Source organism: Danio aesculapii, chromosome 8 (genome assembly GCF_903798145.1).
Source record: "Danio aesculapii chromosome 8, fDanAes4.1, whole genome shotgun sequence".
NCBI lineage: Eukaryota > Metazoa > Chordata > Actinopteri > Cypriniformes > Danionidae > Danio > Danio aesculapii.
The window spans coordinates 53,940,429-53,956,077 of NC_079442.1; the positions used below are offsets into that span (position 1 = coordinate 53,940,429).

The 15,649-nt window shown below is 37.0% G+C and overlaps 1 protein-coding gene and 1 long non-coding RNA gene across 3 annotated transcripts; one reads left to right on the forward strand and one right to left on the reverse strand.

Annotated features, from left to right (window-relative positions):
* Positions 1-3,805: 3,805 nt before the first annotated feature.
* Positions 3,806-14,757, reverse strand: LOC130233936 (uncharacterized). Of its 2 annotated transcripts, XM_056464203.1 has the most exons (8): positions 14,502-14,757; positions 12,907-12,954; positions 9,057-11,017; positions 8,685-8,765; positions 8,142-8,273; positions 7,012-7,143; positions 5,959-6,039; positions 3,806-4,408 (listed from the first exon to the last, which is right to left on the reverse strand). In XM_056464203.1, exons 3-8 carry the CDS (start codon positions 10,447-10,449, stop codon positions 4,170-4,172), a joined length of 2,058 nt encoding a protein of 685 aa, XP_056320178.1. In that variant the 5' UTR covers positions 10,450-11,017; positions 12,907-12,954; positions 14,502-14,757; the 3' UTR covers positions 3,806-4,169. The 2 variants fall into 2 exon arrangements, with proteins under 2 accessions (XP_056320178.1, XP_056320177.1); XM_056464202.1 differs by lacking the exon at positions 14,502-14,757 and having other exon boundaries at positions 12,907-13,170.
* On the forward strand, positions 4,751-7,627 carry LOC130233937 (uncharacterized). The gene is made up of 3 exons (XR_008838255.1): positions 4,751-4,972; positions 5,506-5,590; positions 7,597-7,627. It is a non-coding gene; the product is annotated as an uncharacterized LOC130233937 (long non-coding RNA).
* Positions 14,758-15,649: the final 892 nt, after the last annotated feature.

A 15,649-nucleotide genomic window follows, 5' to 3' on the forward strand; every position in this document is an offset into this window, starting at 1 on the left:
AATAACTTGCATTTTTCACCAAGGATGCGTTTATTTGATGGAAAAAGCAAATAGTAAATAAATAAAGAAGTAAATATTAGGAGATATTGTAACTTTAGGGTGACAAGGTGCCTCACAGCAAGAAGATTGCTGGTTTGAGTCTCGGCAAGGTCAGTTTGTGTTTCTGTGTGGAGTTTGCATGTTCTCCCCGTGTTGGCGTGGGTTTCCTCCGGGTGCTCCGGTTTCCCCCACAGTCCAAACACATGCGCTATAGGGGAACTGATGAACTAAACTGGCCGTAGTTTGTGAGTGAATGAGTGTGTATGGGTGTTTCCCAGTACTGGGTTACAGCTGGAAGAGCATCTACTGTGTAAAACATATGTTGGAATAGTTGGTGGTTCATTCCGCTGTGGCAACCCAGTTTAATAAAGGGACTAAGCTGAAATGAAAATGAATGAATGTATAAATTAGTAATTTTTCTTCTTTCTCAAATATTTTCAACTAAAATGCTTGATGGAGAAGAGTTCTTCAACACATTTCTAATCATAATAGTTTTAATAACCCATTTCTAGGCCCACACAGAATCTGCACGCGCAGTGTTTTGCAGCTTTTTAGCCCATCGTTAATTCTGTTTATTTACTTGAGTAAATGTGTGTAAATCTATATTTATTCAGTTTTTAAATTAATTTCAGTAATATTATTGACTAATATGAAAATGTTTATATAATTTATTTACAACACAGTTTGTACAGTAATATTTTCTATATATTATATAGAAGACTTGATTTGTTTACCAAACAAAGTGGATCTAATTGAGTTTGCATTGTAAACATTTAATACAAGTTTAAAAGGTATCACTTTTTAGTTCATATATTAAGGTTTTAGTTATGATACTCCCCAAATTATTATGCATAAATCCACAGATTTATAATAGCAAAATCTGGCCCTACTCATTTCTAATAACTGATTTATTTTCTCTTTGTCATGATGACAGTAAATAATATTAGACTAGATATTCTTCAAGACACTTCTATACAGCTTATAGTGACATTTAAAGGCTTAACTAGGGTAATTAGGGTAAAGTTAGGGTAATTAGGCAAGTCATTGTATAACAGTGGTTTGTTCTGGAGACAATCCAACACTAATATTGCTGAAGGGGTTAATAATATTGAGCTTAAAATGGCTTTAAAACTATTAAAAACTGCTTTTATTCTAGCCGAAATAAAACAAATAAGACTTTCTCCAGAAGAACAAATATTAGAGGAAATACTGTGAGAAATTCCTGAATCTGAGAAACATCATTTGGACAATATTTGAGGAAGCATAAACGTTTCGCAGGAGGGTGAATGATTGTGACTTCAGTGCATTACTCCTTAGCTCTGCACACACACACACACACACACACACACACACATAATGAATGTAAACGCAGTAGTGTTTTTGTGTGTGTGTGTGTGTGTTTCTCCATTTCCTCAGTTTTGTGTCTGTTTTGTCTCTGTTTTGCTCCACATGTTATGGATCTTCTTCCAACTCAAACAGAGCTTCTGTAATGATGCTGCTTTGTGTTTAGTGTTTCTGCTTTCGCACACAGACACACACCCATCTGAGACGCACACACCCATCTGAGACGCACACAATCCCCCAGGACAAAACACATTGAGTAGCGCTGCTTATCTGCAGATTCTGACAAAAGAAGGACTGAGAGTCAGGCAGTGAAACTGGTTTACTGTGATAAAGCAGAGTTTGTTACTGTGATCCTCTGCGCTGATTCTGTGCTCCTGCTGTTCAACACACAACATATATCTGTCCACGCTATAATACTGAGTTAAGTGCATGCTTTTATTTATGTTAAGTAGTTTTGTTCTGTTTTTATTTTATTAATATATTTATTTTTATTAGTTTATACACTCACCGGCCACTTTATTAGGTACATCTAACTAGCACCAGGTTGGACCTCCTTTTATTATTATTATTATTATTATTATTATTATAACCTTTATTTTACCAGGACAAAAAATTGAGATTGAAAATGCCTTCAGAACTGCCTTAATCCTTCATGGCATAGATTCAACAAGATACTGGAAATATTCCTCAGAGATTTTGCTCCATATTGACATGATAGCATCACACAGTTGCTGCAGATTTGTCGGCTGCACATCCATGATGCCAATCTCCCGTTCCACCACATCCCAAATGCCTTGTTGATGCCAGAGGTCAGAGGAGAATGGCCAGACTGGTTCCAGCTGATAGAAAGGCAACAGTAACTCAAATAAGCACTCGTTACAACCGAGGTCTGCAGAAGAGCATCTCTGAACACACAACACGTCCAACCTTGAGGCGGATGGGCTACAGCAGCAGAAGACCACACCGGGTCCCGCTCCTGTCAGCTAAGAACAGGAAACTGAGGCTACAATTCACACAGGCTCACCAAAACTGGACAATAGAAGATTGGAGAAACGTTGCCTGGTCTGATGAGTCTCCATTTCTGCTGCCACATTCAGATGCTCGGCTCACAATTTGGCCTCAACAACATGAAAGCATGCATCCATCCTGCCTTGTATCAGCGGTTCAGGCTGGTGGTGGTGGTGTAATGGTGTGGGGGAGATTTTCTTGGCACACTTTGGGTCCATCAGTACCAATTGAGCATCAACGCCACAGCCTACCTGAGTATTGTTGCTGACCATGTCCATCCCTTTATGAGCACAGTGTCTCCATCTTCTGATGGCTACTTCCAGCAGGATAACGCACCATGTCATAAAGCGTGAATCATCTCAGACTGGTTTCTTGAACATGACAATGAGTTCACCGTACTCAAATGGCCTCCACAGTCACCAGAGCTCAATCCACTAGAGCACCTTTGGGATGTGGTGGAACGGGAGATTGGCATCATGAATATGCAGCCGACAAATCTGCAGCAACTGTGTGATGCTATCATGTCAATATGGAGCAAAATCTCTGAGGAATATCTCCAGTAGCTTGTTGAATCTCTGACATGAAGGATTAAGGCAGTTCTGAAGGCAAAAGGGGGTCCAACCCAACCTGGTACTAGTAAGGTGTACCTAATAAAGTGGCCGGTGTGTGTACACAATAAATACACAGCACACACATTTATTGTGTCAAAACAAACTTTTTAAATTGGATTCCATGAATCGCGATTAATTGTTGCCCACCACTAATATTTACATTTTTTTATGTGTATTTCTAGTTTATTTTAAATCCGATAGTCTGTTTATTATGAATGTAAGTCGTCAGTTATGTTGTCTGTCTGCAGTGGACGTTAATCCGCAGATTTGATTTGTGAGTTTGTGACGTGTCAGATATGCATGATAACACACACACACACACACACACACACACACACACACACATTCTTGTATGACAGTGGTAGTGAGGACCGGGTAAATTAACCTATGAACTGAGGACCACCCTTTCTGACACAGCTACAAGTAGATGTTGACTGTATTTCAACACTAGGTGTCTCCAGGATTAGGGTTATCACCTCAGATTCTTTAAAAACACTAATAAAAGGAAAAAGTTTTTAACCTGCGGAGCGAGGACATTTTCTGTTGAGTTCATTCCTGATGGGGGCGCCATTGAGTTCATTCCAGGCGGAATTATATGAAGTATAACATTAATACATTATATGGATTATATGGTGTTTGTTAATGTTAATGTGGACAGCTCTCAGTCATTATTGAACTAAACACCAGCACCAGAATAAATACTCAAATAATCTTTACAAACACATTCAATTTTATTGATTCACTCAGCATTTTTCTGCTAAAATCACCAAGAAGCTGCCTGAGAAATGCCAAAGAGGGCCGCAATATAATCTTTTAACTGATGTTCAATAACAGGCTACTTAAATATTTCTTTACAACATTTTCTTACTCATAAACATCACTTATCCAAACCAGTCCCTGACTGACATTAACAGCAGAAATTAAGGAACAAACAGAATAAGAGAGAGAATAGAAAGGCACAGGGTTTGAAAGGATTAGTTTACTTCCAGAACAAGTTGACAGATGTGCTCCGCCTCTTGTTATCCAAGAAGTGCATGTCTTTCTTTCCTCAGTTTATCTTAAAAACCAATGTCTTTAAAACTGAAGAAAGAAAGGCATGAACATCTTAGATGGCAGGAGGGTGAGTGCATTCACTATACAAAATGTTAATGAAGTAAACTAATCTTTTCAAAACTGAAGCATTCTGGTCGCAGATTTCCGCTTGAGGGTAACGATGGTGTTGTACACACAGTTTTTTACGTCCGTCCACGTTCTCTCCCTGAGAGCGGTTTCTTCAGTAAGACACTTCATGCAGGCGGCTTTACCTGGAACTCTGCGTTGCGCAATGTAGCTACTCAGATGCTTACTGACCGCCCTTCTCTCCTCATCACTCCACGGGCGTTTGGTTATCGTGGTGGTCTTCACAACTGACAAGACAAAATGGATGGTATAACCATAAAAACCAGACCAAAATGTAGCTTTCTTACATAGTTCTTGACTGTAAATGCAATTATATCCTTAAAAACCTTTTCCCCCGAAGATGTTACCTGTGTATCAGAGCTAATCAATCAGTAAATTAAAAGAGTAATGACATTAGGAATCAAATCTGCTTTGACCAATAGGAATAAATCATGATCCAAGAGTTCAGTATTGTACAGCACACTGAATCATGATACAAGGCCACCACTATCGGCCAAATATCAAATTCCTGGACTGTTCCCTGACCTAGACATGTGCAGGTATTACATTAACTGCGTAAAGGAGGAGAGCACACTAATGCACACTATCCCCACGTGGAGAAGCATGGCGAAAGGACGACGACTGACAATTTATCCAAAGATTGGAATTATTATTTTGGAAAAAGACGAGGGACTTCTGGTGGAAGATTCACTCTGTGTGACACGAGGACAAAAACTGGCAGAGAAACACAGGAACACGTCTAACGCGCTCAGTTTCACGACCACCATTCAGTGCAGTTCAGGGAGATAAAGGTAAGTTTACTGCTCATCTCCATCTTTAACATTAATTAAAATCCACCAGTTGAAGGACAGGATGTTAAACAGTTTAAAACTAGCTTGTGTCAGCGTAGTTTAATGTGTCACATATAATAACAAACCAAATATAATAATTTTGAAAAGATGCAGTGTGAAAGAATAATTTAGACTGTAAGCTGATGATGGACGCTGTCTGCCACACAGTGCAAATGAACCTGTGCTTATAAAAGTCCACCTGGTTAAATTAGCAGAGCGTCTGGCTTGTTCAGAAAACAGACAGTAAGTTAGTATGTGTCAGTAATGCTCATTTAAAGAAGATGTTATCTGTATATTTGCCTATTTTCAGAGTTCATTATTACTATTGCACTGCTAGAAAGCTGCAAATAAAGAGGGAATTTCAGCTCAGCATCATCATCGTTTCTCGCAGCAGGACTGTTGTAGAACAAAATAATGATATATTTCTGGAATGTATATACATTTGTAGCATATTTAATCAAAGGATTAATGTCTGGTCTGTTTGTGCCATGCAGCAGTGCTGGATCATCAGCCCACAGTCTCAGAGGATTCAGCCACAGTCTTCACCTGCATCCATTTATTTGTGCTCAGATGTTTGAGGTACTGTTTGTTATTTAAATAATTAAAGTTGTTTCTGTGAGGTAAACACTGATGTTGGTTAAGCTCTTTTTAAAACAGTGTTATTATGGAATTTTGTTTTTCAATTTTCTATTAAACTGAATATCATGATAATAATGTATACTGTGATAAAACCTGTCAATTAATAGCATCCTGGAAATGAGATACCGGACATGCCTACACTGACTACAAACTGAATTTGCATGGCCTATAATGGATGGATTCACCTATGTGAAGAAATATTTTAGCAAAAAAAAAAAAAAAGAAGATATTTATTACAATAACTGCTATAATAATCATTAATTCATCAATTCTCACAATTGCTAGTTGCAAAGATTGAAGAAATGTACCGTTTGCTTTCCCCTTGGCCACTCTCTTCTTCTTGATCTGAGGTGAGGGCTGCTCAGAAGAGCTCACTCTATCAGTCTGATCTGCAACAGTCAAACATCAGCGGTCAGTGAATGCTTCAGCACTGTGGATGGTCAACGTCTACCTCTAATGATCAGATTTCACTGTCAGTGATTCAGTAAAGCCTAGCCTAACCAGAATTTGTTTGTTCAGATTTCATGAGAAACACCCCTGATAGCAAACTCTATCTAGGCCACTTTCAGGCCATAACCTGGCATATGGTGCGGGCCACTATATGCCTGGGTCCTCGACCCAAACCAGCACACACACTGGTAACCAAGTGGGAAAAAACCCCCCAAAAAAACCACTGAAACTTAGATCCAGTTCCCTCCCTGTTAAACAACATGCACTATCAGAGAGATCTGCATATCTACCTTGATTTACACTGAACTGTGAAGTAAATCATGATTTTGCATATTGAGACCCAGCGGTGCATTTATCAGGTTTAAAAAGAAATCATCACTTAATCACTCAAAACACACAGACAACAAGAATCAGTCAACAATGGTTACATGCTTTATGCCGCAATGCACTGCAACAATGTAGTTGTCACCATCATCGAGATGCATACGCTGATTCTTGATGTCTGTGTGTTTTGAGTGATTTAGATGTACAGTGCATTTTATAAACCTGATTATGGCTGGCTCTCATTCTGCTCTCAGTACAGTATAATCAACACGGTGTCATATTTCATAACATTAAACGACACTGACAAGATCAGATCAGAGAACTAAACTTTTAAACAACAAAAATTAACATTATAAACGTTTCTTGTTTTTCTTGTCATAATCACAGTAATTTATGCCAAATTAACATTAATTTATGCTAATTTACGCTCTTCACCACAGTAGTTACTATGAAATCTGTTTAAATTAAACACTGGGCGGACCTGTTACGGCAAAAAGTGCTTGGGTCATAGGTAAATAAATGCAACTAAACCAAGAGTACTTCACTAGGTGAACCAACCAAGTGCTTACTATCTGGGACTGGCTCACCTTTAACCTCTGAAGCCTGGTCATCACTGCAGTGGTCTGATGATTTCTGAGGGGAGAAGTCATACACTGCTCTCTTCTTCTTCCTCTTGATCTGAGATGAGGGTTTGGTCATGCTCACTTCGTGAGTTTTTTCTGCAACAGACAAACATCAGCTGTCAGAGAAAGCTCAAATACTCTACTGAAGCACTGAAAATGACTAGGAGTCTTAAACAACAAGCTGACTTCTTGCAAATGGACTTTCAGTACAATCACTAAACATTCTGACTCCAACATCTGAGACCTTGTGTACACCTGATAACATGCATTTTGATTGGTCAAAGTACTAGTATATAACACCAAGTACAGGGGTGAACACAGTATAAAATCTGTTACTTAAAAACACATTTGGTCAGAACAAAAATCTAGAACACTGTGGTTTAAATGAAGACAAGAGCAAGGTAAGAATTACTTTCTTTACCAGCACTGTATTATGTATATTATACAAACGTACATAATTATGCAAACAGAATTTTAAACTGTATAAAGATTAACATTAGTATCAAAATCTTTAACCTATATTTTATTTTACCCATGCTTCTGTTCTAGAATTGCCTTAACACTCACTTGTACTCGATGTAAGAAATCTGCTGGAATTCTTCTCCAGTTTCTAGAACAATACGGACCCCTGCTATTCAGGCAGCCATCTTTGAGCAGCGTTTGAGAAAGCCAATAGAGAGCAATGGTAAGCAAGTGTTTGCGTAGTACTTTGCTATTATTAATATGACTGACTATAACATTGAAAACTTCCCTAAGCTTATTTGCCACCTTTGTTTTGTAATATGTAATTCTCTTTATCGACACACTTGCTCTGCTCTCATGGAGTGAGATTTTAAAGGAGAGCAGAGTTTGTACATCTGATTTTTATACAGGAAAGTAAAAAGATCAATAATAATAATAATAATAATGTTTGATATCTTTGTTGTTTGTAATAAATATCTGTCTTACAGATGATGACGACATCATAAGATTTCTTAAGCTTACTGCTTTGGACCCACACCTTCAGCACAAATTTGAAGCGGCAACAGGGTCTGGATCTCCTTATCATGCCTAAAAAAGCTAATCGTGCCTAGATAAGAGAAACACTGGCTCACCTTCAACCTCTGAAGCCTGGTCGTCACTGCAGTGGTCTGATGATATCTGAGGGGAGAAGTCATACACCGCTCTCCTCTTCTTCTTGATCTGAGGTGAAGGCTGTTTGGGCGGACTCACTCCATCAGTTTGATCTGCAACAGACAAACATCAGCACCTGTAAGGGATCCTCAAGTAGAGAGAGACTTTACTGTCATGAACACTGCTTCAGGGAGATGTTGTGACAGTAAACATGTTTAGTAATGTTTCATCTATTATTTTTCATTAATGGAAACAGAAATAGTTAAATTAGTTTAGAGGCTTTTCATCTTTAAACGCACTGCCCATAATGAATGTGAGAATAATCAAGTATGTGTGTGCACTGCTGAAGTGAAAGCATCTCTGTAAAATCTTGAGATAAATTTCAGTAAATTAGTACTGTTGATTAAATTTATGTTGTCAGAGTCATTATTGCTTGCTGAGCGAAAATAAAACTGTGTGCCCATCTCAGATCTACTACAATACAAACTATTTACTAAGATGAGTTTGTAAAATTCAGATCATACCTTCATCTGACTCTCCTTTTCTCTTTGGTCTTCCTCCTTTTTTTTGTCTCTGTGAGACAGAGGTGGATGGAGGACTTTCACCTGTAAAAGATTAAATAAAAATAAAAAAAACAATATAGTACTGCTTGTCCAAAACTCTTAATACATCACCTTTAGTTAAGAGAGCAAAGTGTGATACACTTGATCTACGTAAAAGTATATTCCTATTGCATGCTAAATGTTGTTGTGCAACAGTAGCAGATTGTATAGCCCCATAAACGGTATAGCTATGTCAACAGTGTTTTTTTTAATGACTCCGTTGGCCAAAGCCTGTATGTAAAACAAATGTTAAACTACAACATACAACAGTATTGAAATAAACTTGATACCTACCACCTACGGAAGGATGAAGTGTGTCAAGGTTCTTCCCCCTCAAGGTTTCAGTCCCTTCTTCCATGGCAAACAAAAGTTTGCTTATTTTGGCTATCTGAAATGTTTTATCTGTCTGTCTGTAAAAGTCACAGTGGACTCTAATGTCATGACCCATAAATTTTGCGACTTGCTCTAGTTCTTGTTCCGTAAGATCTAAGAGCTGACACAGTGTGGCAACTTGTTTTCGTAACTTTGTTGATCTTAGGAGTCCAGGATTTTCTATTTTGCTTTGTTCTGCATATTTTCTAAGACAGTCACATCCACGAATGTTGGTGAATACACCAGGTCTTGCAAAGAGGTATGGATTTTCTGCAGGCACACCAGCTTCTTCTCTCCTTTCAACTAGCAAATTGATGGATTCCATCATTCTATCTGTCAAGAAAACTGGAACTTTCCTTCCTCTTTTGCCCCTTATTTCGATGCGAGTTAGCATCTTGCTCAGCTCCTTCTCCAGTGGTGACAAAGTGCTATAGATGTCCTCGTTGATGGCATTTGAGCTTGCTGTCTTGTAGGTATCAAGAGTTAAGCGTGAAGCTTCTCCTTCGCGGCGTTTATTAAAGATAATAACTTGGGCAAGAACAGCCTCATTTAATTTCTTGTATGCAGACAAATTCATTTCCTGTGCCAGTTTTGTTCTCGCATCATCTTCTACCATCCTGAGATGGTCTCTAAGAGCAATGACATTTTTAGTGAGAGGGATGTCATCAGCTTTGTTCCATTTTTTTTCTTGTAGAGTTTGGTGAGCGCTTATGGAAACACTGTTTCTCCAGTTTTTTTCCAAGAGTTCGTAGAATTTTTTTGCTTTTTTCTCTGACAAATCATCCTCTTTCATTAGCGCCTGCCCAATCAGGACCTCTACAGCGCCTTTAAGACAAAATCCAATTTTCACTGCCGTTGAAGGTTTCCCATATTCATTTTTTCCTGGACTGAACTGGGTTAATCGCTTGGCAACATTAACAACAAATTTAAATTTGGCTGGTGTACACAAATCTTGAAGACCACTGACAGTCTTGTCCAGTTCTTTAGAGACCACCATAAAACGACCAAGCTCCCTCATTCTCTGTGAAATGTACTGGTGTCTTGATTTCACTCGACCGTGTTTCGCATAAAGAGATTCCCCATACTTGCAGATCAAATCATCATTTCTAACATGAAATGACACTTCATCTTGGCGCATGGAGTTTATGATGCTCTGACACCCATCGGAGGATGCTACAATTGGCAGGAGACAAGCAGCACGACTCTGCACTCTCCCTCGTCTGTTATTTTTGTCTTCGTCATCTTGATCTTTTACACACAATTTTTTTGTTTTGCATGATGACTGATGTCTCCAAAGATCCTTTTTTCGGAACATACCAAAACAGTAAGGACACGGCAAGTAATCCTGAAAAGTGGCATCATTTGAAGGCTGTTTCCATGTAACAATTTGTCCTCTGCCTTTTTGTAAAACCTTTGAATTGTGTTTAAAGTCACCTTTATTTCTTAGTTGTTCCAGAAGAACCTTTCTTTCTTTCGAACCCAAGGGAAAGCTGAAGGCATAAGCCACATCTTTGATGTCAATGTGTTTTCTTTCCAAATGACGCGAAATCTTGGCCTGTGCTTTACTACAGAAGAGACAGTAGTGTTTTTTGTCCCATGCACGCTTCAAGTCTTCCCTTTTCGTGCAGGTTTTTATGGTCACAGTTGATTTGTCTTGTTTTCTATTGGTCAACTGTTTGGTTTTTTTTGTGTCTTTTGATGTAAGTTTTGTGGCTTTTTACTTCATCAATGATTAAATCCTGTTCACTTGCATTAGAATCTTCACTGGACATGCTTGTACCTTTCAGACCATCAATGCATGACAAACTAGGTGGCTTGTAATCTGGGTCTAAACCAGAGCAGGTCGAGACTTCTGACTCCGACTCTTCAGGGATACCATCAAGCTGTAAGTAAAATGCATACTTATCACTAAATCATTAAAGGAGACAATTTACCATCATTTTGAACATGTGCTGTCTGACTTACTGATACCAGGTAAGTTCAAGGGTAATTAATTGTAACCCTTAAGGTTTATTAGTTCTCCCCCATGTCTTCCAAAATCTTTATGACTTTCTTTAGTTGAGAAGTTTGAGGAAAACGTTTCAGTATTTTTCTTCATATAGTGGACTTCAGTCGAGGCCAATAATAATAATAATAATAATAATAATAAGTGTTCATAGTATATGTGTGGAAGTCACTTTGGATAAGTGTCTGCAAAGTGTAATGTAAATAATGCAGTTTCAACGCAGCTTTAAAGGGCACTAAATGATCCCTGATGAAGAACATGACGCAAGTAGGGCTGCACCTAATTTATTTAATGCAATATATAAATAATGGGCCATTGCTTGTCAATGTATCAAAATTAGCCTACAACACAACATGAGTAAAGCCATGTGGGCACGTGCAGGGTTATTTTTCTGATCAAAGTTAAACTGATTTTTTTTTTTTTTTTAAATGTGCACACATCAAAATAAAATTAGATAAATGTGTCATACATCAACGAAAATAGGAGAATGTTAGCTTTAATTTGGTATATGGCACATACTCAGGATAATTGTGGTTCAGATGTGTTGCAGTTTTAAATAAGCTTTTCTTTAAATTGGAATTTCTTTAAAAGATGATTTTCTGAGTCTGAAACCAAGCAAATCTTTGAGATGGCTGAACTCAGTCAATATTAAAGAGATCAAGGTTATACATTCACAGATTATTCTGTACATTGTGTAGAACGATTATTACAATTAGACTGGAATGATTGATTAAACCAAAAACAGTGAATCACAGAAAAATGACTTTAGGCATCTTTTCACAGAGTGTCATGAATAAATACAGACATAAAATATCAAAATAAGTAATTCTCACAATAAATAAGTGTCATTACGCAACATCTATTTCTTCATTTTTGTAATTTATGCATTTCTACATTTATGTATGCATTTATGTGCCCATATGTAAATGAGCTGGGCGGTCCCATAACCGCTCTCTGCACAGGATTGGTTAAACAGGATGATTATGACTGTACTACTGTAGATACTCTTCTGATCATTTTTGTAGTACCACTGCTAATAACTAGCATTTACTAGCAAAGAAAACAGTGTAATTGTTTAAACTACCTTCTGTTTGACTTGGATAGTGTAATAGATGATTTAGGTCAGTCAGTGATGATATGGATGTGCATGTGCTCAGAAAGTGAAACGAACATGGGGCATCCACCGTACTACTGGGGCATGTGATCCAGGCGGAGGTATGCCTCGCTCGGTGCGTTATCTATTTCCTTTGCTAGTAAATGCTAATTATTAGCAGTGGTACAAAAAAAAAAATACTATATGTATCAGAAAAAGTGTCAAATAATATAATGATCCCGTTTAACCAATCCTGCGCTGACCTCATTTACATAGGGACACAGCCATATATAAATAAATGTAGAAATACATAAATTAATAAATAAATCTGCATAATGACAGTTTTATTTATTTTAGTATTACATAATTTTAATATTATAAACTTTTTAATATAATTGTATATTATCTTCAACATTTAATTATTTATGCATTTATTTAGATATTTTGTACATGAATTCATTTCAGCATTTAAATATTTGTTCATTTATATAATAAATAAAGGAGTTTTATTACACTGGTTCTGATAATGAACTGTTCCCTCATTCTTATATTTTTAGATATTTAAATTTATTTGTATCATGTTATCACTTTTTATCATTTATTTAAAAATTGCCTCATTACTTTAATTAGTAAAAAATAGTGAAAACTTACACTGATTGTGTAAAGGTACATACCTCTGCTGACTTCTGTATATCAACGATGCACTTCTCTTCTCCCACTGCCTGTTCACCAAAGAGAAGATTAAAAAAGTGTTACATAAAGAATATAAAGAGTGTGCGTTTTAAATAAATTATATTTATATAAAATTCAGCCAAAGACTACAATTAGAAAAGTTATACAGAACTACTGGACATGTTTTTTTTTTTACAGCATTTTATAACCTTTCAGCATGAGTAATCTACATGAAAAAGCTCATGCAGGGCTCTACGGTAATTTTGTATATACAAATACACAATGTACAGATATCGTAGTGACGTGCTGAAAAACATAAAGGACTGTTCATAAATAAACGTTTTGTCATCATTTAACCACCCTAATCTCTGGGGTATCATTTCTGTGCATCTGACATCATTGTCACAGCCAGGGTTGATATCTGTTTTTCTTATAAAGCAATGGAATGAGTAATGGGAAACGTTCACACAGCTCTACCAAGATGCACCGATTACAATTTTCTTGTCCATACCTATTTTTGCAGATTCTGCTGTTTTTTATAACTATAATAATAATAATAATAATAATAATAATAATAATAATAAATCATCATGTGTCCCACAAACTGCATTAACAAAAATAATTTTCCACTTAACATATATTTAACAAATAGTGAATCTTATAATTTTCCACTGTCTATAGCTTTATCTTTTTCTCATTTCACAAAAGTCCAAAGATAAGCACATACTTAAAATTATTGAATAAAATAACAGTATTTGTATAGCTTTGTGTTATTGTTTTATATGTACTTATTTGTTTTATCTTGTCCTAGTAAAGCATTTGCTTCGACCTTACTAATGTTTTCTCCCTCTAAAATTAACAATTACCACTGATGTCCAGCAGAATATTTCCATTGCAAACGTGTTAAAAGCTTGATAGAAATTTTTTATATGACTTAAATTAGATTTTAAATGGTTTAACCGATCGGTTAATCATTTATAATCATAGATGTCAACTCGAGCGCAGGGAAACATGTTTAGCTTTCGATCAGGTCAGTCGCACACGTGCGCCTTAATATTTAGTTTTGGTCGCAAATGCGACTGAAACGGTCGCACTGTAGAGTCCTGACATGAGTTTAAAGATAAAGCAGTGTAATATGGCATATGCAGGTGTATAGTGATATTCTCCCCCTCCCTGAACTACACACACTGCTCTGGAGTTCCAGAGGCGCCACCGCAGCCCTCCCCCCACTAAACTTACTAACATCAGGCCCAAAACACAGGCCAAGCACCCAAATTAGAGACACATATATATATATATATCACATACCTTTACTTGATGTTAATTTAGCAATAAACATATTGGCCTACTGCTACATTACAATTACCACAAGAAATACCCATTAAAAATGAAATATGAATATAAAATGTTACAGAGTCATATTAATTAAGTCTTGACTGAATTCTAAGCCAATATTATGTAAACGTGGTGCCAGATGAGTTAATGAGAGGCCGAGCCATTAAAAACATCAGATTTTACCTACACAACCGCTGAACCGGCGCGAAAACCGTGAGTTATAAACAATTAACATGAGAGAAATTAATTTAAAAAGTCTTACCTTTAATGCAGACGCTTCACATTTGTTGTGGTGTGCCCGCAGTCGCTCCATTCTTCTCCTCAATCGTTCCAGATCCATTTTGTGAACTAATGACCTCAGCCTCTGAGCTGCAGGTACTGTGGGGGAGGGGTGGGCGTGGCCTTCAATTAAGCGCTCAGTGGGGGATGGGCAGCGCAGCGCACACACTTACAGCCTAATTGAAGAGCTTGCTTCATGATACTCTCCAGTGTTTAAAGCATTACTTGTTAATTGAATCTAATATTAACCATCTCTACACCACCTCTGCGAGCGCATGGAGAAATGAACGAGGAAAGTTATGAAAACTGTCTATACAATAAGAAAAAAGTCTGGAGTGTTTGAAGCTAAACACTGTACCAGGCACCAGCATCATATTCTTCTGTACACTCAAGAACAATCATGAAGCACTGTATTAACTTTAACATTACAATGACTGATACTTCATCTGTGGAGCTGTACTTTTAGGAAAAGTAAATGCAGATGGAGTCTCTTCCATTTTCTCACTCAAGAACTGATCCAGTAACTGAACTAATGACCTCAGCCTCTGAGCTGCAGGTACTGTGGGGGAGGGGCGGGCGTGGCCTTCAATTAAGCGCGCAGTGGGGGATGGGCAGCGCAGCGCACACACTTACAGCCTAATTGAAGAGCTTGCTTCATGATACTCTCCAGTGTTTAAAGCATTACTTGTTCATTGAATCTAATGTTAACCGTACAACTACTGTTTAACTTAAATTAACACTGTAATGCATCAGTTACAACAAGAGAAAGCTTTTTAAAATTATTATTGTTATAATAATAATAATAGTAATAATAATTATCATTATTAGTTAACTTTAATGCCAAAACACTGTAAGACAATTACTATAGTTTATTAAAATGTAGGTATTTAGCAGACACTTTTATCTAGGTGACTTTCAAATAAGTACAAAGAAACAACTTACAAAAATAAACTCACAAAAAGGGATCTGTCAGGCCTTAGCATTACAAAACAGTACAGAGCTAGGTTTTTATATAAAGGTACAGCACTACTTATAAAGATATATTAGTTACTTATATGCTCATATAGGGGGTTATGGGTTACACGTATAATTAAATGTATTTTTTATAACTTCAAGATCTAAATATTAATG